The sequence below is a fragment of the Micrasema longulum genome, unplaced genomic scaffold (genome assembly GCF_059751315.1).
Source record: "Micrasema longulum isolate JH-2025_06_02 unplaced genomic scaffold, ASM5975131v1 h1tg001645l, whole genome shotgun sequence".
Classification (NCBI taxonomy): Eukaryota; Metazoa; Arthropoda; class Insecta; order Trichoptera; family Brachycentridae; genus Micrasema; species Micrasema longulum.
Window position 1 is genome coordinate 8,568 of NW_028278824.1, and position 26,262 is coordinate 34,829.

Consider the following 26,262-nt stretch of genomic DNA (forward strand, 5'->3'; position numbering starts at 1 on the left):
TTTTATTTTGTAATTCTGCCAAATGATCTTATATGGAGCGATAGAGATAAAGTTTACGTTGTTGGAATGTTGTCTTGTACGAAAAACGCGTTATATGGAAACCGCGTTATAGGAGGGTTAACTTTATTACAATATTTGAATTTGCCAAAATGTTTGTAGACAAAGGACAAGATTTCACCACCTCGGGAGTCATTAAGATTAACAAATTACAACAGGGATGGAGAACTTAGAAAAAATAACATGAAAGTCTAGGCATTTGCAGGGCTTATGACCTGTCAGGCGTTGCCTAGTATGTGAAATAATTCAGTCAGGTGAATCTCTTCACAAAAATAAAGGTTTCGGCTCTTTAACTTCACTTAAATCAACAAACGGGAAAATTGAAGAAAAATGGATGTTCAAACATAGGCAAAATAGTGAACGTTACACGGTGGTTAACTTTATGTTGCTTTATGTAACATGTCGTTACAGCACCGTTTCCAGAGGAATTTTTAGCACAGTCTTTTAAGAGTTGATTTTTTTTTTATAATTTTTTTTTATCAACATAAACGGCAAATCTGCCTTTTACAAAAATTTATAATACTAACATATTTGGCTAAATATTTTTTTTTTTAAAAACATAAATTTCTTTTTACCCAAGATTTATAAAAAAAATTAAACCTAAAAATTATATAACATATTCAGTAGAAAGTTTAAACAATTCAAGAATAAATGTAAAAAAACAAAATTAAAGAATAAAATATTTTAAAGAAATATAACAAGAAAATCATTAGTACTGTTTCATACAGCTGGGCAAAGTGAACAAAAAACTGTATACATTATGAAATGCATGAATAAATAAATATAATTACAATTTACCATCTTTGAAAGGAACAATACCGTACACTAAATATATCAGATACGTGGGAATAACTATTGCCGAGTTCATGAAGTCTGTTTAATACGGCATTACAAGTATACACTGTCCGTGAATTGTTGCTACAAAACGGTGGCACCTGTCTAGTCATTCTTCCAGGCACCCTGAAGTTGATGAGAGATTATAGTTCAGGGCAATCCCATATTGAATTTACAATTTTGAATAAATTTAAAAGGTCTGTAATTTTATTAAGTTCGTTTAGTTTTAACAAATTTAATGTTTTTAGTAAATAATCGTAATTTAAAAAATTCATGACTGATTCTAACTTTTGTCGACAATGCTTGTCTTAGCTTTGCATAATAATGATACATTTTTATTAATCGTAATATCTTGTGATACACACGATATAAGGAAATAAACAAAACAAACAGAACAACGTATCTAGACATTCGTTATAGTTTTACCGCACATTCACCAAAATATCGCATATAGACAGCATTCAGGAAAAATTGACGTTGATATTTAAAAAAAAGATTCGCTCATTATTTTAACTATTATTTGTTATGGTCGTTATAAAATTGTTGCATAATATCATTATGTATGAGTTATAGGTATATCGTTTTGATTAATTTATCTAACGGCGGAAGATAAATCTTGCTTGTGTATTATATCGCGCTACGATAAAAACTATGTAGATTAGTGGGTCACTTTTTCTTGCAGTTGTTGCAATCAGATCTGAGAACTAAACTAGTTTTAAATGTTAATTTGAAACCATGAGGTCGTGGTCCTGTGGCGCAACGGATAACGCGTCTGACTACGGATCAGAAGATTCCAGGTTCGAATCCTGGCAGGATCGAAATTGAATTTTTTTATACATACACTTTTTTTTTTTTTTAATTGGAACTGTTAAATTTTCTTAATCAGTGTTGTAAAAATAATTATAGATTTTTTTTTATTGCCGCCTCCAAAATTATAAGATAGTTTACCTTACGTTCACATTATTATTTGATCTATTTGTAGTCAGCGCAGCTGTTTATAATATACAACATTCTATACAGTCATATCAACACGGTGTAATTTAGTCTCGATCTCCTCGTGGCAGTCGTGGCCGAGCGGTTAAGGCGTCTGACTAGAAATCAGATTCCCTCTGGGAGCGTAGGTTCGAATCCTACCGACTGCGATTTTTTTTTATGAAAAAATTGTGTACGTTTACAGGAATTAAAATGGTGTCACGTGTTATTTAGTTTTGATTACAATACTAGCTATATCTGTAATTATTTAATGCCAAATATTGTGTTGCTCTTAACAATTAGATAAAAAAGAAAAGAGAAAGCATTTCACGATACGCATTCGTTAATGTTTAAAAGAGATAAACATATTTCCTTGGTTCATATTTATTTATTTGTAACTCGTTACCGCAGATAAACTGTCTGGTAGCTTTCAAATTTTTTTAATATGTTAACATATTACAACAGAGATAAAGAACATTTTAGAGAATGTAAAATAGAAATCTAGGCATCTACAGGGCTTATGACCTGTCATTACCTTCTCTAAAATGTTCTTTTTCTCTATTGTAATATGTTAATATTAACAGCTCCCCGAGAAGTTGAATCCAGTCCTTGAATATTTGAACAAACTCAAAATATTTTTTGTGGTATTTTTTAATAAATCTTTAAATATTTTTTTATTTATTTATTTATTGAAATCTACAGTCATATATACAATAATATGGTTTTAATATAAAATATCCTTAATACTTGACTAAAAAATATTTCAAACCTATAATTAACAATGTACATAATGCGTCATAAATAAAGTTATTACTACTATACAGTAATAGAATTTGGAAAACCATAAATGAAATGTTCGTAGATTTTTAAATTAAAAATAATATTGTATTTTCTTTTCACTACTAACCCACGATGACAATGCCTGCATGCTGTTGCTGATTTCCTTTTTGAATTTATTATTATTCATGTTGAATATATCACTCGCATTGTAATATGTAAATACCCACTTAAAAATAGACCCACTTGTTCTTTATTATTGTTTTTATTTTAATTTATATGTTTTTTTTATCTCAGTTTTATTTTCTCACATGGTACTCAACAAAATATTTTTCTTTAACTTTTTTTTGAACATATACAGCTTGTACAATAAACCCCGTCACATCAGAAATCACAATGATCGGTAGGTATGAGCAAGATAATGTATTGGCATATTAAAAAAAAAAATTAGAAACATGACTACGTGCTATCAAATTCAAAAGTTTCAATTCAATTGATTTGTCTATAGAATCACTTTGTAAAGCGTCCTTGAGGTATTAAATTACGAAAATGGCGCTTTATGCGTAATCCATTATAATAATACTGTATTTATTATCTGTACACTATTGCTAATTAATTCTTCTGACTTCTCTACCCAAACCCACCAACCATTTTTTTAACAATTTATTATACGAGGAAGTTCAGTGGTTTTTTTATTTTGTTAATAGAAACTACGCCAAATGTCTTTTTTTGAATTATTAAACGTCGTTTTATCAGCGCTATGATTTTTAAAACTTTTTTATTTCTGTCCGCATGTGACGTCAGAGGTTCTCTTCCGCTTATTCTCGATCAGTTCTGCCCATTGGTCCGTTGACGGTGAGCATACCGGATATCTTCCATAATCTCTTATCATTGGTTATTCATATAGACTAGTGACGTCGCCGTCGTTCAAAGTAGTTCGTTTTTATCAAAATATTTTTTTTTTTTTCGTACATTTTCAAGAAACATTGCCGCACAATTATATGCTCTAATTTTAACCGCGCGCAAGAAAACATTTTTTGTACAAATTTTCTGTAGAGCTATTAAATCGAGGTCATAGTTTTTTAATGTTTATTGAGGCAATACATTTAATATTTTGGGTTCCAAAAACCTGCAAGTTCATTGCCCGAATTTAGAGCTTGGGCAATGTCAGAGTTTAGGCAATTTCCTTTTGGGATTTTTTTTTTTATAAAAAAGAAATATAAGCGTTCTTATAATTTACACAAATATTTCAATTTTGGTGGCCATTTTCAACGAGTTGTAAATAACTTACTATTAGAAAATGGAAATCAAATTAGGGTAGAGTGGGATTTGAGCCTCGGGTCTCTGGCCCGTGATTCCACAACACTAGCCACGGGACCACAATCCGATTCCCGAGCATAATAATTGTGATATAATAAAAGTGGTGTGGTAAAACGATGTATGATAGGTGCACAAATATCGAGATCCGTGAACTATGTAAGGCTGAGACATGCATTATCGACAGAATCAAGAAAGGGGTGCTGCGTCGGTTTGGACATGTAGAGCGAATGGACAGCGAAAGAACGGCTAAAAGGATGTACGATGCGAATGTTGATGTATGCAGAAAACGAGAAAAACCGAGAAAGACATGGCACGATCAAGTCCATCAGATACTTGAAGATGGACATGTCAAGAGTGAGAATAATCAGCGTGCGTGCATGAGAAGATGTATGAATGTAGAGGAAGCTAGGTTTGTATGCAAAGACAGAGTGATATTGCGTTTTATCCTCTCTGCTTACCCCACGGGGAAACTACGCGATGGTTTGTTTATTTGTTTGTATTTACCGTTACATACACTATATTCGTAACTCTATAAATATACAATTGCAACAATTGCCATTTATCCAAAACCCTATAATATTACTATATGAATAAAAAATAATGTTTTACTCTTAGAGTATATACTATACATCTATACTCTACGATTATACTATTCGATGATACTTCGGCGTTGTTGAAGTGTGGGCTGTTTGTTTTTTGTTATATAAATTAGCCGATCATTTGTTTTGAAATCTTGATATTTTATTGTAACTTATAACTGAATAAAATTTTCACTTAATCACTTTACTGGTATATTTATAATTAAATAAAAATAAGAATCATTAAAAATATTTGTCTAGAAGTGGCGTGATGGGGTTCCGAGGGTTGCCCTCTCACCCCCATGGTCTATGGTAAGTCGTGGGTTTGGAAGGGGCTGCATTGTCCCCGATATACGGGTCGCCTAATAGGTCTTTTGACGGTGGGCTGGGATTTTTTTCGCTTAATTTTTTTTTTAATATGTGTTTTCTTAAATTAAAAAAAATCGTTTCAAATCAAGTAACTAAAATGGTAAGAGAATTTGCTGAAAGAGAGCGTGAACGGCTCCACGCCTTTTATTGACAGCTGATTCACTCTGAAATCCCCTTAATCAGTCTAAACTATCAAAAGGGTTAAGAGTTTCAAATACCTGGGGGGAAAATATATATTACAGAAAATGACAGTTTTCAAAAAGAACTGGGAATGCGGTTAGGAGTTGGAGGCGCCACATTCAACAGTATGAAGGCTGTCTGGAGATCGGATATTTACTCAGTGAAAACAAAATGCCGCCTATATATCGCCTGCATAACACCTATTCTCTACGGATGTGAATCGTGGCACCTCACTAGGGCCCAAAACAGCAAAATTCTAAATTTTAAAACAGGTGTCTAAAAAGAAATTTCGGTGTGCGGTTTCACTTTGTGAGGAATGAAGTAATAAGAGAACGGACGTAGCAAACTCCGTTGACAGCTGTCGTCAAGTGGAGGCGATGCGGTTGGCTTGGCCATGTAGGTGCTGCAGATGCCTCCTAAGAGCCTTAACCACGCTTGCCTACTTTACAAGGCATCAAGTTCTCGACGACCTGGACGTCCATTGCTGACTTCGCCAGCAGTTTATGTCAGAACTTCAGGACGAGAAAGGAGGAGCTCGCAGCCGATAGAGATGCACGGAGGCTCTTTGTGGATACCATATGCTCCAACTAGGGAGCGGACATGGAATGATGATGATGATTCAGCTGGAATATATGTAGGCGCAAATTCAATGTGCTCAACACAAGAAAGAAAAAAAAAAAGTTCCCTTTAAAAAAATCTACCAATTGTGTTCAAAATAGTGATAAAAACGCAACATTTTGACTTTTACATTTTTTCTTATTTTTTCCAGTTTAAGAAGAGGTCCCGGTGCCAACGTACAAGATGGCAGTGGATACACACCGCTACACCATGCTGCACTCAATGGGCATAAGTATGTTTATTGTATTTATTAATAATTTTCATAATATTCATAAAAATCTTTTTTTTATATATATATATATATATGTTTTTCAGGGCCAGACCGCGAAATTTCAGAGGAGCATTCCTCATAGTAAGCTTTTAAAAAAAAATCATAACAAAATTTTTCCAAAAAGTCATTGAAATCTTTATTTTTTTTATGATTTCAAAATGGAGTAATCTTTAACTTCTCGGACTAGAATCTCTTCCGCAAACCCGTACCCCTCCCCGACAAAAATAAATTGCGATAAAAACGTATTTGACCAACGAACGATACGCACCAGACGCAGACAAGGGAAGTAGCTGGGTAGGACATGGGTAGGGGTTTGTGGAGGAACTGCTTGTCCGAGAAATTAATGATTTTCTACATTTTGATTTTACATTTTTTTTAGTGACTCTTTGGAAAAAAAATTAAAAGGATTTTTTTTAAAGCTTACCATGAGGAATGTTCCTCTGAAGTTTCGCGTTCTGGCCCTGAAAAAGCGTGCATACGTTTAAAAAGCTATGAAATGTTTTTATTTCATTTGATTTATTTCGTCTTTTTACGCACAAAGGAGCATTTACACATTGGTCGATTACGGTTGGTAGTGGTAGTATTATTATTTTTAGTGGTGGAGGTCAGTGCTATGCAAGCTCCTGACGTCACTGCGACCTGTGAAGATCTATTGTGACGGGTCACCGTGAATCGCCCTCCAAGCACAGGTCTATAAAGAGCCTGGCTGCCGAGTGAAAGGCGAGAGTTTACATTTTGCTAAGTCTCCCCCTCCATGCTCAGTTTCGCAAAGTATCGGGCTATTAGGTAGGGGGCGTGCTCTTCAGCATCTTCAGATTTAACAAGTTTAATCTAAACCACCCCGAGGATGAGGCTCATTTAATGATGTAAAGCATCACATACACATATAATGTGTATAGGCGTTTCGTCATCTGCACAGCAGAACCTACATCTAGAAGTTTCGAAAAAGTTCATTCTAGCAAGGTGTTTGTTCAATCGGCAGTGCCCCGTAAGGGCTCTAGTGATAACCCTCGCTTGATTTCGGCTTAGCTTTATTAGGTCAGGAGCAAAACTCTGCGAGTAACCTTTTATCAGTTCCTTCGCGTGGTGCTGAGTTGGTAGTATGCGTTTGTACACAAAAAATAGGCAGTAATATCATAAATAACATTTAGCTGAAAAAAACTTATCAAACAAGATAATTAAAATTAGACTATTAAAAAAAATGGGTTTAAAGAAAATATTTTAGAAGATGGCATACACTTAAATGGAATGAACAATTGAGTTGCCCATATTTATGTATTTATTTGTCAATTGTAGTCTGCATTTCTTTACGAACTGTTTTACACACCACGTATGCCGACTGTAAATATAAGTTAGAAGTTAATAAAAAGAAAGCCGATAGCTGCTAAACTGCCGATATGTACAGACAAATAGATCCACATTATCCGCAGAGGCCAGTTCAAACAGCCGTTTAAACCGCCACAACTTTATGCCGCTCACGCAAAAAACCGTTCTCTAATTTTCTATAGTGCTAATTTTAAACAATTATCCCCACTACACGGTCCAGTTTTTTCTGCCGCGCACGCTGGTGTTATTTGTTTTGTGTTTTAGTGTAATCTTTTAGTGTTTTTAGTTATTTTAGTGTTATCATAAAACTTATTATTTTGCTCTCGCAAAAAAAACCGTTCTCTAATTTTATATAGTGCTAGTTTTAAACAATTATTCCCACTACCCGGTCCAGTTCTTTCTGCTGTGCACGCTCGGGTTATTGGTTTTTGTGTTTTAGGATATTCTCTTAGTGTTTTTAGTGATTTTAGTGTCTTCATAAAACTTATTATCAAGTGGGTACACACCTCCGACAGCAAACTTAGACTCGCCCAGTACCTTGTGCCGAGTAAAGCCGAGGGAACACGAGCTAAGCCGAGCGTAATGTGTAAATGTGGGTACACCCCTACATGATACTTACTTCGCCTCGCCGATTCTCGTTGCGAAGAAAGCCGAGTTACTACGTGAGGCGTTCAGTTGTATTTTATGAATATCTGTTTATTATAGTAAATAGTTTTAAGTAAGATGCTTATTTAAACTTATTGCATTATTAAAGTACATCTAAACAGCAGTTTTAAAGTAAATATTACATTGATTTCTTAAATTTTGAGCCATTCGAAATCATTAAAAATTTCGTAAAATAATTTTCATATTCGTTAAGCTTCCTTTTTATTTATTTACATTTACTCAATTTTTTTTATTTTATTTTTTAAATAATTTAATTACTTATTTTTATTCGATATCAATCAACATGCCTTTCTTATTAGACTTACTCCCGAACAGGAAACAGTGGTAAGTACTTATAAACTATAATTATTTAGCTGAACTAATAATTAACATCAAAATAAACTGTACCTACATGTCAGTATTATCTTTAATTTTAAAATATATGTGAATGTACATATTTTTTTTTTTTTTATAATTTTTTTTTATTTTATTATTATTATTATTATTATATATATATATATATTTTTTTATTTTTTTAATTTTAATTACTTATTTTTATTTGATATCAATCAACATACCTTTCATATTAGACTTACTCCCGAACAGGAAACAGTGGTAAGTACTTATAAACTATAATTATGTATATATATATTTAGCTGAACTAATCATAATTAACATCAAAATGAACTGTACCTACATGTAAGTATTATCTTTAATTTTAAAATATATGTAAATATACTTTTATTTTTTATTTTTTTATTATTATTTAATTTAAACCAAGTGTATACTTTTGATTTTTATTGATTTTCATATTACTTTAAATTTCTATTGAAATGTCATCCTCTTCTGAGGATGATGGTGGGGGGAATGAGCAAAACATTTTCACACCAAGAACGTCCCTGAGGCGGTCACCTCCTGCAGATGCGGAAACGCTGGATGGCGGTGGGCAGATCAACCTGAAGAGACTGAGGAAGGAGAGAACCCCCTCCATATCACCGTCAAAGAAGGAGGCAAGAAGGGAAACCAGAAGGGAGAGGGATAGGGAGAGGGAGAAAGAAAGGGGAAATGCGAAGGAGAGAGAAAAGGTAGTTGATAGGGAGAAAGAATGCAATAAGAACAGGGTGAGAGTAGAAGATAGTAAGCGAATTGATGAGAGGGAGAATCAGAATGAAAAAGGGAGTGAAGAAAAGGATGACAAGGGGATTGCAAATGCTCCTTGTAAAGAGCTTATACTAGTCAGAGGTGGAATAGCAATCATAGAAAAGATCATAACAATGGAGAAGGCTCGCCTGAACTCAGACTTGAGGGCAGGTATACAAGGAGCGAATCTGGATATTCTCGAAGCGGTTGGACAATTAGCAGTTCGTCTTGAGAGGGAGGTAGGGGAAAGAAGGAGGCTTGAGGGAATGCTAAGTATTCTCTCAAATCAGGAGGAAAGAAGTACCCAGCCTGCTAACGTAAGTGGTGCCAATATCAAGGGAACATACGCATTAGCCCTGAAAACGGGCAAAGGTAAGGAAAGAGTAATTGTGCCCTCTAGACCAACACTTCTCATATATCCAGAGAAACCAGAAGGAACAACGGCGGAAGAGACCCAAAACACTCTCAAAAAAGTTTTGGATCCCAAGCAAGATGGCTTTGTTCCAGTGCGAGTCCGCAAAATAAAGCAAGCGGGAATCTTAATAGAGACCTCTAATAAGGACGGGCTTGGTCAAATTAAGAAAGCAACGGATAGATTGAAAAGTCATGGTTTCAACCTAGTTGAACCTAAAGGGAAACAACCAAGGGTTGTCATTTATGACGTCCCCAAAGACATAAAGGAGGATGAGTTTCTGGAGCAAATGTATGAGACCAACCTAAGAGATCGTCTTAATATTTCAAAAGAGGATGTTATTAAAACTACGAGAAGAATAGCACTTTTTGGCCCACGGGACCGTACCGTGGTTGGTTGCATTTATTCTGTACACCCGGAGGTCAGGTCTGTCCTTGTTGAACAGGGACATATCATAGTAGGATGGAATAGCTGTAGAACAAGAGACTACATTGGGGCCATCCGTTGCTTCAAATGCCAAATGTATGGTCATGTTGGCAAGTATTGCACACAGAAAGAGGAGGTGTGTAAATATTGTGCTGGTGTTGGCCATGGTGATACAGGCTGCCCGAATAAGAGTGGCCCAAGTAAGTGTGCCACCTGCACGCGATTTAAAAAGCCCAACGACCACCTAACGGGATCACAGGAGTGCCCAGCATATCTGGCCGCTGTAAACGCATACATAAGACAAACCAATTATGGGGATTGACAAGGTTAACCTAAAAATTGGGCAGGTGAATCTTGGCAGATCTAGGGCTGCGACTCTTGAGTTGCATCGGGTATTCGAGTCACATAAACTAGATTTAATTCTCATTCAGGAGCAATACACTGTCTTAGGCAGGACTGTATACCTGGGCGAGGATATTACGGTCTTGGAAACAGGTACTTGCCCCGGTGCAGGTATAGCAATCTGGAATCGCTCTCTTAGACCGTTGCTGTTGCATCACCTGTCTGATGACTACAGACTTTGCATTTCCCTCGACCTAGGAGGTGTTGAGTTGGTGGTAGTCTCGGTATATCTGAAATACGACCAACATGCTGGACCCCATGTCCGGGGTCTGCAGTCAGTAATGCTATCTTACCGACACGCCCAATTCATAATTGGGGGAGACTTTAATGCACGTTCTGCGATCTGGTTCGACACGGTGCGGTGCCGCACACCGAGGCAAGATGCAGTGGAAGAGTTTGTGATGGGATCTGGATTGATCTTGCTCAACTCGGAAGGTCAACCGAAAACGTTTTCGGGTCCATGTGGAGAAAGCAACATCGACCTTACCCTAGTTTCGGGTGGCCTTGCCACCTACACTACAAGGTGGACAGTTCAAGCCGGTGAGATGTCTAGCGATCATAGATTAATAACTTTTGGTACTGGAATTGAAACACAAAGCCAGGTAAGGACGGACACTTGGTCTTATAAGACTAGATCTGCGGATTGGTATCGATTTGGTCAGGATCTTTCGGACCAGTTATTAAACTTTGACGTTAGAGCGGCTAGAGGGGACGTCACACTTGGGGATTTTTTTAATTTGTGTGTGACCCGGTCAGCTGATTCGAGTTTAGGTCGATCTAGACCTAGCGGACGGTTAAAGACACCTTGGTGGAGCGAGAAACTAACCTCGCTAAAAGGTTCTTTCAAAAGGGCATCCCGTAGGTTGGGAGTTGCCCTCAGTAAGGTGATCTCCGCAGACGTGCTCGAACAGTATAAAAATAGGGTAAATATTGCGCGGCGCGCCTATCGTGCTGCCATTTTAAAAGCTAAGCAAACGAATTGGAGAAAGTGGATCACTGAGATGGGCAACGCGGATCCTTGGAGCCTAACCAGTGTACTAAACAAGAATGGAAAAGGGTCGGACAAATATTTGAACAACGTGATTGTTGGTAATTTAACTACCTCCACTATCGAGTCTACCTTGAAGGCTCTTTTAGATTCACTGATTCCACAAGACTGTGAAGTAAATGATTCTCCGTACCACACTCTGGTCAGAAGAATCAGCGTCGTTGACCCTAGTGCCAGTGATATCGAGGTGTCTGTTGTCACGGAGGGTGAAATCGATAAAATCATAAAATCCCTCGGACCAAAAAAGGCACCTGGTATTGACAGAGTTAACGGAGAAATTGTGAGAAACGTATGGTACTTTGCCAGGCGTGAATTCACAACTCTGATGAGTTTATGTCTAAAAGCAGGGATATTCCCAAAAGTTTGGAAAGTAGGATTGCTGCGGATCATCCCAAAGGGTACGGATAAAAAGGAATCTGATCCCAAGGCTTACAGGCCAATAACGCTCCTCCCAGCTCTCGGTAAAATTCTTGAAAATCTCATTAGAAATAGGTTGGAAGGCTGGCTCTCTGCTCCCTCTCCAAAGCAGTACGGTTTTACTAGAGCCCGGTCTACGGAGGATGCTATACTTCGTGCCAGCAAATGGAGAGATGATTGCCGGGCAAGATTTGCCTGTGGGATATTCCTCGATATCTCCGGTGCATTTGACAACGCCTGGTGGCCGATGGTATTGACAAAATTAAAATCCAGAGGTTGTCCGAAGGAACTTTTTGGGATCATCCGGAGCTACCTTAGTGATAGATCCATCTCTGTAGTCCACGGATCCATAACCGTGTGTAGAACGACGACCATGGGTTGTCCACAGGGTTCTATCCTGGGGCCATCACTATGGAACATACTATTTGATGACTTGCTGCGTTTACCTTTTCCGGCAGGCAGCGATATGGTGGCTTACGCAGACGACGCTCTTCTTCTCTTGTCAGGAGACAGTAGAAGGGAGTTGGAAATTAGGGGGTGTGAGGCACTTAAACTAATTTTAGAATGGGGAAATAGGAACAGACTAACATTCTCACCGCAAAAGACTATGGGACTCATGGTGAAGGGTATCTCTGACAGAGGAAGAAAACCCACAATCAGGATGGGTGGGCGGGGAATACGATTTTTCCAAGATGTAAGGTACTTGGGTGTCCTTTTGGATACCCAAGGATCGTTTTTGGCTCATGCCAAAATGATATCCTCAAAGGCGTCTTCGCTTTTTATGAAAGTACGAAGGGTGAGCCGAGCAACGTGGGGAATAAAAAGTAATGGGGTCCGACTAATATACCGAGGAACTTATGTCGCACAATTAACATATGCTGCTAAAGTTTGGGCTCATCGTGCATCCTCTGGTGGCGTCTACAGGACCCTCCTGAGTGGCCAAAGAGCCCCTCTTATTGCACTCACGGGTGCTTATAGAACTGTGTCCACAGCCGCTTTACCTGTCCTGGCCGGGGAACTTCCGGCAGACTTAGAGGTAATGGAATCTGTTGCGGTGAAACTACTAAAAAAAGGTGAGTTGGTTACATATTTTGACATCAGTGTTCAACACCGAGAGGGTAGTAGATTAAAACCATTGACAAAAAGAATAACAGAAAAAACTATTGACGAGTGGCAAATTAGGTGGGATGCATCTCTGACGGGGCGCTGGACGCATACATTTTTTCCGGACATACGAAAAAGACTAAGCCTTAAAAAAATTAACTTGGATCACTGTGTTGTCCAGATGTTGTCTGGACATGGTGAGTTTAGGTCAAAACTATATGACCTCGCACTAGTAAGAGATCCTGAATGTACTTGCGGGGAGCCCCGTCAGACGGCTGAACATATCCTATGGCATTGCCCGATTTTAGATACTGAAAGGGAAAACATGCTAAACGGCTTGACAGAGGTGACGAGGCCGATGTGGAATCCAAGCTTATTGGCTAATCCAACTAACGTCAAAGCATTTTTTCATTTTGTCAGCGAATGGGTAGAAAAATGGGAGGAACTGGGTAAAGGCCTACCATGAGTACTAAATCAGTTTAAGATAAAAGGATGCATACTTGGGTACTAGCATTGGTTGTCTGAACTGAACTCTTGTCCGTCTGTGTTGTTTTTGTCCCATAGAAGGGAAATGGTAAATTACAAATCTAAATAGTAGACTAACTCAAGAGAACCACGCGCCGACCATGCTCTAGGACCCGTTTCGTCTGCTTTAAGGTCTGTGAAATTGTTAGGAAGATTAAGGTCTTTGCATAGGATTGTTTCTACTGTTGGTATTAGGAAAATGGTTTTTGCGAGGAATTCAGTACTATGAAGAAAAGTAATTTCGCCTGAGTTCGATAGGGATCGTGTTAGGATCTGTGTTAGGATTTTGCCGGTAGTGTCTTGATGATTTGATTTTCCACTGTGATTTGTTATAGATCTGTTGATTGAGTGCATGTTGTATAGGGCAAATTATTCTAATGTTTCCTATATGTCTTTGGGTTTCGTGTCGTTTGATTGATTTGTTTGTATTACTACGTTCTTCTTCCTTTCCGATGCGGGATCTGGAGCGTACGGCCGTGGTCTCAATTTAGAACTAACACTGTATTCCTCCACTGTAATACTGGGAAATTAGAAAAGGGTGATTGTGCTGACCATGTGTATTTGATTGATCACAAACTGACAAAACTGCAGTGAGGGGTACAATGAAAGTTTTTAAAGTTTATTTGTTTTGTTATTTTCGCGGTTTGATTGTAAAGAAATATTAAATTTTCGCTTAATTAGTTTAAAAAAAAAAAAATTGATATTGATATGCGAAACTGAAGAAAGACTCAAGTCTTTATGAACAGTTTCGGGAAAGGGGTGGATGCTTTCATTGTATCCGCAGAGGCCGTATTCAGCAAGCGAATTGCCCGACTAATGGGTAAATTCCGACTCGCTTCTGGGTGCGCAAAACATTGCATGAGATCTCGCTCTAGTATAATTATTGGGAACATAAAATTCATTTAATTTATTTACGGACTTATTCAGTCCATTTAACGAGGGTAAATACATTTCTTCTTTTTTATATCATATCGATGGCTCAGTTCCATAGAGAGATAGCTAAAAAAATGATTTTTTAAGTTATACTATTAATTATATTTAAAAAATATCATTTTTCATTTCTACAAAGGTGTAACTCTTAAAAACTATTGATTTTCTCATAAAATACAAATGTTTTCATATGGAAATAAATGAACTCAACAATCTCTGAGCTCCATAACTAATTAAAACGTTGTAATAATATAACTAGTAAACATAGTGTACATATTTTACATAAATATATTCATATACAGGTGTTCATTAAACCCTGTCACATCCAAAACCACGATGATCAGTATGAGCAAGAAGACATATTGACACATAAAAATAATTTTTTGAAACTAATAAAATTCGCAACCGCCGGATCGGAACATTGGATGCCACTTGTTCCAGTTACGATGGTACATCAATAAAGCCGTTTAGTAAATCATACATTATTATAGAGTCAATGTTATTTCTACGTTTTTGTAGACTTGAGATTTTTAGCATTGACTCCATTTCTCTCTATGCGTAGTCTCCCTCTCGAGGCCAATCATCTATGCTACGTTTCTTAGTGGACGATGATGTACCGATTCAATATGATTTATTCCGGCCTACATAGAATGGAGACCAGATCACGGAGCCATATTAGACGAACAAGTGAGCAAAAGAGTGATTTAACTCTAAACCTTTGTTGTATTCAATAAAAAATAAATTAATCGGGTTGTGGTCCTGTGGCTTGTGTCTCGGACACACGGACCGAAGGTCCGTGGTTCGAATCCCACTCTTCCGCAACTCGATTCCATTTTCTAATAGTGAGTTATTTACAACTCGTTGAAAATGATTAGGTCAATCATAAGAACGCAAATATTTCCTTTTTCATTGTTATATTTTTTCCTCTTAATACTTTCTCAGAAAATATTACCACATTTAAATTATTATAACAATTATGTTTGTTACTTCATATGTATGATTTATAAGTTTTTAATGTTATTCGTTTTATTTGGATTGATATTTTCAATTTAATAGTCATCTTTGATATTGTATCATTTGTAGCTATTATAACAATTCATGTTTTGAGTTTGTCCAAATTTTTATAGACAAGGACTGGATTCAACCCCCTAGGGAGCTGTTAATATTTACATATTACAACAGACACGAAGAACATTTTACAGAAGGGAATATAGAAGTCTAGGCATCCACAGGGCTTAAGACCTGTCATTAGCTGGTTTAAGTGGCCACTTTTCACAATGTGTAATATTCACTATTCTGCCTGTATTTGAACATCTATGTTCCTACGACTTTTCCATCTGTTGACGTTGACTTTAACTTCAAAAACGAGACTTCTATGTATTCTCAAAAATGTTTTCACTCTCTGTTTTAGATCTAAATAACTTCCTAGGGACGGATCCAGCATATCTACAAATATTTGGACATGCTCAAAACATTGTTGATTAAACTAACTATTATAATTATAAAAATTGAATCTAACCCACATGATAAAAGTTTCAGCTCTTTTACTTCACAAAAGTCATCAGATGGAAGAATTAAGGAAATGTGGATGTTTAAACATTGGTAATATTGTGAATGTTACACAGTGTGTAAAGTGGCCACTTAAACCAGCTAACGACAGATCATAAACCCTGCAAATGCCTAGACTTGCATATTCCCTTCACAAACATGTTTTCCTTCTGTTGCAACGAATTTAGGATTAACTCGATTATTCACAAAAAACATTGCTTTTTGGTATGAGCGAAACCAATAGAAAGATCCACGGTTTTTGGCTATGTAGAGGGAGTGCTCTCTAAAGTTAGGGTTTCCTAGGACAGCGGTGCCCGTATTTTAACGGCCGTAGTGAACGGTGATGCAGTGGACAGCCGTCGTAACGGTGACTAGAGTGTGGTTTCCTAGGAAAACGGTGTTATCAACACCATTTAACACCGTTTCCCTAGGAAACCACTCTTAATTCGACGTTACGACGGTTATCCACCGCATCACCGTTCACTACGGCCGTTAAAATACGGGCACCGCTGTCCTAGGAAACCCTAGCTTAAGCAAAAAGATCTTGATTGGCCCACTTTAGTATATCCTTCCTGATCCCCAACAGTTAGCTAAATTTAAAGTAAAATAATTGCAGAAAAATCCACTAATTTAAAATAAAAACCTTGTATATCGTAAGCAAGGTAAATAATAAAGCAACTCCTGTATATAAAAAAATAAATAAAAAAAAGCAAGGAGATCATACTTATCCTATCACTGTTTTTTATCTTTGCTAATTAATTTCTTTTTAGTGCCTTTTTAAAAATTTCTTTTGGGTATTTTTACCTTTTGTTTTCCTGCAGGGAGATCGTCCTGATGCTTTTGGAGCACGATGCCTCTCCCAACGTTCCTGACTCCAAGGGCTCGTCCCCCCTCCACCTAGCGGCCTGGGCCGGACACACGGCCATCGTCCGCCTGCTGCTGACCCACGGACCTGCCCTCACCAACGTCAACCTGACGGTAAGTAAACAATTTGAACGAAACAAATATTTTTTAAACTAACTAACATACCAAGCTTAATGTTGACTTTACACAAGGACAATACAGTAGACAGGACAATATTGTCTAGTCCCACCTCAGATTAGCCTAAAGTAGTTTATACGTGGAACGCTGCGAAAATAATTAAACGACGACGCGACGTGCGTTACGAGTATTATTTATTTCATAACAATATGTATTGGAATTGTTGAAAGGACTACCTTAATAACAACAAGACATTTCTGAGCGACATTTTCGGCAAAATTGCGCAGGCAAGCGCCAAGCGCTAGGGTATTGTCCTATTAGCTTATCCGTGCGCGTTTACACGAGGACACTGCTACCGCGCGCGGTGATAGGGGTAATCCATTGTCGTGCGGAGATAGCCTGCTTGTTATATCTGGGATAATGTCTCTGTTCATTGTCCTGTCCTCAAAATTGCTGGGACAGGGCAACATGACATTATTTTCTGCCTCGGAACGTACATTTCTTATTTACATTATAATATGTAAACACGATCCAACAGCCAACTTTTTTAGTCAAAACGGACAAATGGGTTAAATGAAACGAGTAACATTGAAAAATTGCTGTCATTACGCAACGAAAACGCAGTACAGAGCTTTTGGCCTCATAGAGTTATCATTATTTATTATTATGTAACTTTTTGTACGTAATGTTAATTTTACATTAGCGGGCTTATTGACAAATGGCAATTTCTTCCAACCAACCACTAAAATAAAAGTTTCATTTTTGTAATTCACGTCGCAAAACATATTTATTTATTTTATCTTATTTCATTTTATTTCATTTTATTTTATTTTATTTTATTTTATTTTATTTTATTTTATTTTATTTTATTTTATTTTATTTTATTTTATTTTATTTTATTTTATTTTATTTTATTTTATTTTATTTTATTTTATTTTATTTTATTTTATTTTATTTTATTTTATTTTATTTTATTTTATTTTATTTTATTTTATTTTATTTTATTTTATTTGCCATACATTTATTTAATATTTATTGAGACAATATATTCAATAGAAAATAAAAATAAAAAAAGCTAAAGATTCACAAAAATGAAAATAATTGTAAATGTATATTAATTACCTTAAATCAATACTAATGCTTAATGGGAAAAGGGAATAAAGAGGAAAGAGGAAAGGGGGAGAGATTAGGAATACGTATGTTTTAATTTTTATTGCATGCACATGAATTAATAAATAAAATAACATTTAACTTTAAATTATGAATATCAAGAATAAAAATAAAACAATATTCTTTGGTATATATGTAATAGAACTGCAAAAAAATGCACTGATTGATTCGGTGTTTATTTTGTAGAACTCCATATTTAAACTTATAACATTAGAAATACACTGATTTGAGTCTACTGAACACTTTATTTTATTTTTACAAATATAAAAATAAAATAAAGTGTTCAGTAGACTCAAATCAGTGTTTGATTTCTAATATTATAAGTTTAAAATAAGTGCACCTTAATTATTGTGATATATTAAATATAATAGAAAATATTACTAGCTTTTACCCGAGGCTTCGCTCGCGTGGTATTAGGGAGAAATTAGTTATATTAGTTTTGTCGTTAAACAGTGAAAAAAATACGGGATTAAAAGTAGCCTGTATCGATTTCCGGGCCTCTAACTATCGCTATACAAAATTACGACGATCCGTTAGTCTATGGCGACATAGTATCGTTATTCTGTTTTAATGTTAGTCCATTTTTCCGCTGAGAATTTTTCGAATGAAGTAAGAGGTTTTTTTCGCAAGTCGCATATCACGCTTTTTAGAACTTCAGCTATCTCTGTGCTAAAAATCACGACGATCGGTTGCTCCGTTGCGACGTGAAAGAAACATAAACACACTTACGGGCAAACTCATTTTCGCATTTATAATATTAGAATGGATTTAATTTAACTGTTTGTTGTGAACTGGCCCAAAGTCGTTATATTTTTATTCTCTCTGCTTATTGAGATTAAAATATGTAATGTTATTGTTTGAAAATGATTTTGTTTGATTTCAATGTTATTTACACTCAAATATCAAATCATTTGTTGTTTATATAATTAATATGTAACTCAAATAAATGATCGTATAATGTTTATAAATTAATCTTTGAATTCAAACATTGTGGTTCATGTGTACGTTATCAGTTCCATGAAATTTTATAATGTTTTTATTGCGTATTTGATTATTTGGTTTTCCTTATTATTTGCATAATTCGTGTTTTTCCTTCATAAATTATTAAACATAAACGTACAGTGGGTTCGAACATTTAATGGCCCATATTAATGTGTTAGTACCTGCCAGTAAACCAAGCAAACGTACATTTTTTGTTTGCGCGAGTACGCGCACTATAATATTTTATATGAAAACTTCGTCGCGCAAACAAACGCAAACAATCGCCATGAAAGATTTAACCGCACTGCACCTTGTATTAAAAAAGCAAATATTTTATAATTAAAAACTCATCTCCGTTTTCTCCGTCATCTCTCACACAAATCTGCTGATTTAGAGCGTTAAAGCTTTTTTTTACGAAATGGGCATAAATAATGACCACAGTCTAAGACAAAATTCATTTGAAAAACCACCTGAACAATTTTTTTAATATTTTTATTATTTTTTATTTTTTTTAGAATATTAAGAAAATAAAGTAAAATTACATAACAATGAAATACATATTAATAGTAAAAATAGTAAACAAAAAATCCCACAAAGGCATGGCCTATTCGTGGGTATACTAGAAAATGTTAATGAATTTTTGCTCCTACAATAAATAATGGACAGTTATTATATTTTTGTGTAACATAAGAAAGAAAAAATAAGATATTCTGTAAAAGATAATATGGTTTTTTTATAGTAATTAAAAAAGGAAAAAAAAATATTAAAAAAAACACAAATATATTTCTTATTATTAAAGGGCAACAAAATAAATCATAGAAAAAAAGAGTTCGTATCTTTAGTTTGAATCCAGGATAGTGCATGTTTTTTAAAAGAAGGAAAATTTTGAAAGTTTATAATCAATGAAATATTATCAGTAAAAAAAGAATTAAAAAGTTTTGGGCCTATAAAATATGCACGTGACTTGATCTATTTGAATTGATTGTAAATAAATTTTGGTTCTTAAATATATATTTTAAAAATTGAAAACAGTATATTTGTCTTAGGTCTAAAAGTTTAGCTTCAATAAAATATTAAAAAAATATATTGTTTTCATTTTAATTTTATAAATAAATACTTTCTCTAAACTCCTGTACACTTAACTCAAATTTGTTGAAAATGGTCTGTTGGACGAAAACAAATTAAAACGACGAAAAATCAAACTAAAATCTCTTAAAATATTGCATCAGAGATGGACAATATTTTAGAAGGAATTCTAGGCATTTACAGGGCTCATGACATTGGCTGTTTTAAGTGACTGCCTTGAACACTGTGTAACATTAACCATTTTACTTATGTTTGGACATCCATATTTCTTCAATTATTCCATCTGTTGAATTTTGTGAAGTCAAAAAGCTGAAACCTGTAATGATGTGGTCGAGATTCGTCTGACTCTCAGGCGTTGCTCTCACCCACATCAATCAAAGATTCAGCTCTTTTACTTCACAATTATTTTGAAGTTAAAGTACCGTGAAGTGATCGAAGAATTGAAAAAAATACGTGTGTTTTAAGTAAAATGCTGAATGTTACAATGTTACATGTCATAAACACAGTGAGTGAAGTAGACACTTTAACCAGCCAATTGCATGTCATAAGCCATGTAAATACCTAGACTTCCATATTTTCTTTTCTAATATGTTCTTCATCTCTGTTGTAATGTGTAATTCTTAATAACTACCTGGAGGGTGAAACTCAGTCTATGTCTACAAACATTTTGACAAACTTAAAATATTATACTATATAGTATATTTTAAAAATAATATTGTAGACATATATATTTAGTTTCTAAAGAGGTACCTACGGAAAGTTTTTCTTATTTTTTTTTCATTAAAGTGTTTCTCTTTGAATTTCAGGATTATATATTTTTAAAAAATATTTTTTACCTTTTCACGCTTTTGAACCTTTCCGAGCCTGAGGGTAAAAAAATCCAAGAGCTCCTGAGAAATACCCCAGCTAAAATGCTATAAATACGACTGTAAAAAAATCAAAAATAAGTTATGATTGTCATGGTAGTGTTTATAAAACTGTTTCAAAAAATTTCTTAATAAAATACTGTCGCGATAGGATGCTGTATAGCATCGCGCTGCTCTCAAATTGAACATTAAACAACATTGATTTAAAATATGTTAGCGCGACGGTACGCGGGAAATGGGAACGGGACTGATTGTAAAATGTAAAGCACAAAATATATATTTTTTGTTTTTATGGCTAGAAGATTGCGTCGCATGTTGAGATAATTTGCCAGAAAATGTTTTAATCATTTTGATACATACTTTACAAAAAATTCAATCAATATGAGGAGGTATTAGGATCTTAGATATAGGGCAATTATATATCTTTAGCATAATAATGTGCTGTGAAAGCAAATTATTCTACCAAACCCCCAAAGGAACACTTTCAGACTACCAGGAGTCAAACTAGAGGATAAGCCATGGGTTCTACCACAATCTCTGAATTCGGGCAAAAAAAAAAATAGGTTTCTGGGCCCAAAAATATTTAATATGTTACCCGAACATTGCAAAACCATGACCCGGAATCAATTAAATAAATTTGTTAAGAATTGGTTTCTGGGTTTATGTAGAGAAAAATACGACTTTATTTAAAAAAAATTCCAAATAGAATAACTATTAAAAATTGTAAAACTGTATAATAAATTAACTAGTAGGTATCATGTTATTTACTTTTGCATAAAAATGTCTGCCTTAAAACAGGTACCTAGTTAGACAGACTAGGCATAATCCAGAGAAATCTATTGCCTAAAACATGTAGTAGATAAAGAAATTTGAAGTTTAGTTAATAAATCGTGATTATTATTATTATGATTATTAACGAAAAAGTTATTGAAAAAATATGCTGCCTGGGGGACCCTAGATACACCTCTAAGGCCCGGAAGGGTTATGTATTAGTAAATTATTGGTTCAACTGTTAGTATTAGTTTATTATTATTATTATTTCATTTTTTTATTTACATTCATATATTTTTTTAAAATATTTTTTATATTATTTTTTTTACAGGACTTAGCAAGCCAATTAATATAGCTTGTCTTGTTGTAAAAAAAAAGCAAAAAATAAGTAAATGATAACGCAATTATAAGATAAAAATAAATACAAAACCGGAGTACCAAAATTTAAAACAGAAGTGTGTACATATTTAATAGGCACAAAGCATTTTATTAAAAACATTATTTCTTAACATATCTATATCTATATCTACGTCTATATCTATATCCATATCATATCCTCATCTATATCCATATATATATATATATATACCCGTACATGGACACATACATATCCATACATACAAATATACACATATATACACAAACATACATATACATATATAGAATTTATAATTATAAATATCCATGAGAATATTACATAATTATAAATTCTGTTTTATATATATCTATATTTACAGATATTCAATTTTATTAATATATTTATATTATTTTGAACGTCATATTTTACAAATGACGTTTCTTGCATCCTTTTACCTTTATGTGTATTTAATAATGTATTTTTCTACTTACAAGTGAAAACACTAAGTACCATTTGTTTGAATAAAATTAAATGTTTTTTTTTTTTTTTTTTATATTTCAAAATACAAAAATGTACAAAAACACAATTGTTTTCCCATGAGTTAGCAAACTCATTCTGGGATTGATACAATTAAAGTTTATCAGATAAAAATAAAAATACATTTAGTTGAACATAATTAAAACAAAAATGGGCAAATCTCGGTGACCTTTTTAAAAACAAATTATAATATATTATTTAACATTAAATTACATGGGTCAAGGGTTATCGAGAAATAATTTGAGGAAATGATTTTTTAGTGTTATTTGATTTCCATTCGTAGACTGGTAAGAAATTGATTTAAGGTGAATAGGCAGGAGGTTATATTGAGTAGAGGCAATGTAGAGGAGTGACCTCAATCCTTTTTTATATTATTTCTCTTCATATTATTTCTCTTTATTTTAACTTTTAATATAATTTCTCTTATCCTTTTCGGTACAACCTTTAACATACTTTGTTTTTGTTTCCTCCAGACTCGCGACAATGAAACGGCCTTACACTGCGCTGCGCAATATGGCCACACCGCTGTAGTCGTGATGCTGCTAAATCACGGAGCGGATCCTACCGTCAGAAGTGCGAGGGACGAAACGGCTTTGGACCTTGCTTCTCAGTATGGAAGGTAAAATACCAGTCATCATAATTTCTTAAAATTGTGTTCGGGCGGATGCAGAATACAGTTCTGAGTGTGAAATAAAACCAGAACCCCGGACGAGTGAGTATTCACTGAGGAAATGAGGAAATTCAGTGTCTTTTTTTTATTTTTTTATTTGATAATAGACTTAAACTAAACCAATTTTTTGTTTGTTTATATATCGTATTATCAGCTCTATGATTTTTTAAAGTTTTGCATTTCTGAAATAACTCCGCGTGTGATGTCAGAGGATGTTTTCTGTTAGTTCTTAGTAATGTATAGAAATATTTTTTTTTAAATTAATTTTTATTTAAGAAGGTAAACATGAACATAAAATATAAAAGGAAACATAATGAAACCCATTAAACTGCGAAACCGGCTTGTCAGCAGCCAATTGGTTCGTTTACGGTTAGCCAACCGGATATTTTTCACAGCTCTCATGTCATTAGTTGGTTCATATGAACCGTGACGTCGATGAAAGTGGTGCGTTTTTATTAAAATATCTGGGCTCAGGGCCCATATCACAATGGAAAGTAACAAAGTTACCGTCAATGAGGAAGTTCGGTGTTTTTTTTAAATTCGTTATTAAATTAAGCCAATTTTTTTATATACCTATCGTATTATCAGCGCCATGATTTTTTAAAGTTTTTTATTTCTGAAATCACTCCACGTGTGACGTCATCTGTCAGATCTTCCGATTGGTTCGTTTACGATAACCAAACCGGATGTCATTCACAGCTCTCATATCATTGGTTGGTTCATATGAACTAGTGACGTCGTTCAAAGTAGTGCATTATTTTTTTCGTACATTTTCAAGAAACTTTGCCCTACAATTTAATGCTTTAACTTTTACCGCGCGCAAGAAAATATTTTTGTATCCAATTTCCCGTAGGGCTGAAATACCTCGTTCTAAAAAATTGCTTTTTTTTTTATTTACTCTCACGTCAAAGTCTGCCTTCGAACATTTTCGTATCCAATGTCCCGTAGGGCTGAAATACCTTGTTCTAAAAAATTGCTTTTTAAAAAAAAAAAATTACTCTCACGTCAAAGTCTGCTTTCGACTAGTCGTGGTTCCGTGGCGTGAGTAGTGTCGCGGACTCCGGATCAGGAGAACCGAGGTTCGAATCCCGCTCTATCACAACTTTTTTTCCAGTTTTAACACGGTTTTTTTCGTCGAAAAGAAAAAGGCTCAAAAATTTAAGTATTTGGGTTAATCATAAGAACGTAATATATTTGTTTGATAGGTGGTTCTTAATTTCAATATTTCATTGTTTATGGATTTGCACCTATAATTTCATACTGATCACCTTACTTTGCATGTACTAAAAATGATCAAGATCCGCTGCGATTTGGAATACCAATGCAGTGCCCTATGCACCACTGCCGCTGGCAAGCAGACATTTAGAAAAAATAAGCACTCCGTTGACTTTGCATGAAATAAATATTTTTCAATTAAGACAGTAACCTTAAAATATGCCGAAAAGTGTTGTTTGTGTGGGAAAAAAAATATGCCATTTATTTAATGTCTATTTTCATCGATGCAAAATTTAAGTTCGATTCTCTGACGAATTTTATTTTTATGCCAAAGAAAAATATTTCGACACAGATAGAGAATATTTTTTAAAAGAAGTGGTAGCGTAGGCATTAACAGGCCTTATGGCCACTTTACACACTGTTTAACGGTTACCTTTCTCCCTTTTTTATACATTGATTCCTTCAGGATTTTCCTAGCTAGTAAAATTATTTTGTAGAATTTCAATTAAATCTTTCAAGGCGTACTCGCAACTGCTTGAAAATTGAAACATTTGAGTAAATCATAAAAACTCTGATAATTTATTTTTTTAATCGAAAATTATTTTGTAAATAAACTATTTTACTTTTTTATTCCACGTCAATAAAATTTCTTAGATTTTCACGGTGTTTTTATGCCGCGTGTCGTTCGCACTTTTTTCGGATCGCATTACAGCGTCCATCAACAGGGTTGATGTTATAATATTTGTGTAAATACCTATTTATGTAACTTTATGTACTTAGGATCTGTACCGTAGCACAGTCGTTGCTATGTGCAGCTAATTAAACTGAAATCTATGCCGTTTAACAGTCAACGCTTTTATGTGATTTATTCCGAAATCCGTACTCTGGATTTTTATGGCCATCGATTAAAGTGTTTAAAAGCTATTTTGGACTATTGTGCCTCCTGTGTCAAGCATTTGTTTGCCGAAATTAATTTAGTGAACCTTTCAAATTGTTCCCAGCGATTAGCCTACTTTAAATATGTGAGCTCACAATTAATGTAATAAATATGCTTTGTTTAATTATTATTTTTGTTAATATTTGTTTTAGATTGGAGACGGTCGAATTACTGGTTAGAACTCATCCAGAACTTTTGGAACCCTATAGACACCCGAGGTGCATATATCCTCATACACCCCTTCACAGAGCCAGCAGAAATGGCCACAAGTAAGTTGTTTTGATTTCACATTTTTTGTTTGTATGTTGGAGTTGACAGAAGATAAACGACGGTATCCATTGAGGTGTACTTATTACACGTTGAACAAACAGAGTAACCGAGTAAATGTTTTACTTGAGTAACTGAGCACTGAACTACATGTTGTAACTGACTTAGTACTGACTAATTGAACTGACTGTCCGATTAAGTAACTAAGGATGCTACTGCTTATATTTATATATAAATTTTCCAGTGTTCATTTTACTTCCAAATGGGGTCTTGAGGTTGTGTACTATTTTCCTGGCTCTCAGCAATTTTCAGCGCGTGGTTTGTCCGCAATTTTATACTCGTGAGTTGTCAGCAATGTGTCATTAGTTATTTGAATGTTTTGATTCAATTTCTGCACTGTCTTTTAGACGATAGTAGGTCATATGACAGTGAGTATTGAATTTCCGAGAAAAATTCCGGGTGAATCATATATGTATAACAATTAAGCAAAAATTAAATAGAGTGTTGCAATTTTCGTCCAAAAA

At 34.6% G+C, this 26,262-nt stretch overlaps 1 protein-coding gene and 2 non-coding genes across 3 annotated transcripts in view; all 3 read left to right on the forward strand.

Annotated features, from left to right (window-relative positions):
• The first annotated feature begins 1,636 nt into the window (after positions 1 to 1,636).
• On the forward strand, positions 1,637 to 1,709 carry TRNAR-ACG (transfer RNA arginine (anticodon ACG)). Its single transcript has one exon. It is a non-coding gene; the product is annotated as a tRNA-Arg (tRNA).
• Positions 1,710 to 1,951: 242 nt separating this feature from the next.
• On the forward strand, positions 1,952 to 2,033 carry TRNAS-AGA (transfer RNA serine (anticodon AGA)). The gene has a single exon. It is a non-coding gene; the product is annotated as a tRNA-Ser (tRNA).
• A 2,776-nt stretch (positions 2,034 to 4,809) lies between these two features.
• The window catches only part of LOC148274449 (uncharacterized), a 200,213-nt gene continuing 178,760 nt past the window's right edge, over positions 4,810 to 26,262 (forward strand). The window contains exons 1-5 of the mRNA XM_088237109.1: positions 4,810 to 4,850; positions 5,857 to 5,937; positions 16,721 to 16,877; positions 23,123 to 23,268; positions 25,624 to 25,740. Coding sequence (XP_088093235.1) covers positions 4,810 to 4,850; positions 5,857 to 5,937; positions 16,721 to 16,877; positions 23,123 to 23,268; positions 25,624 to 25,740 — 542 coding nt within the window. The remainder of the gene's footprint in view (positions 4,851 to 5,856; positions 5,938 to 16,720; positions 16,878 to 23,122; positions 23,269 to 25,623; positions 25,741 to 26,262) is intronic.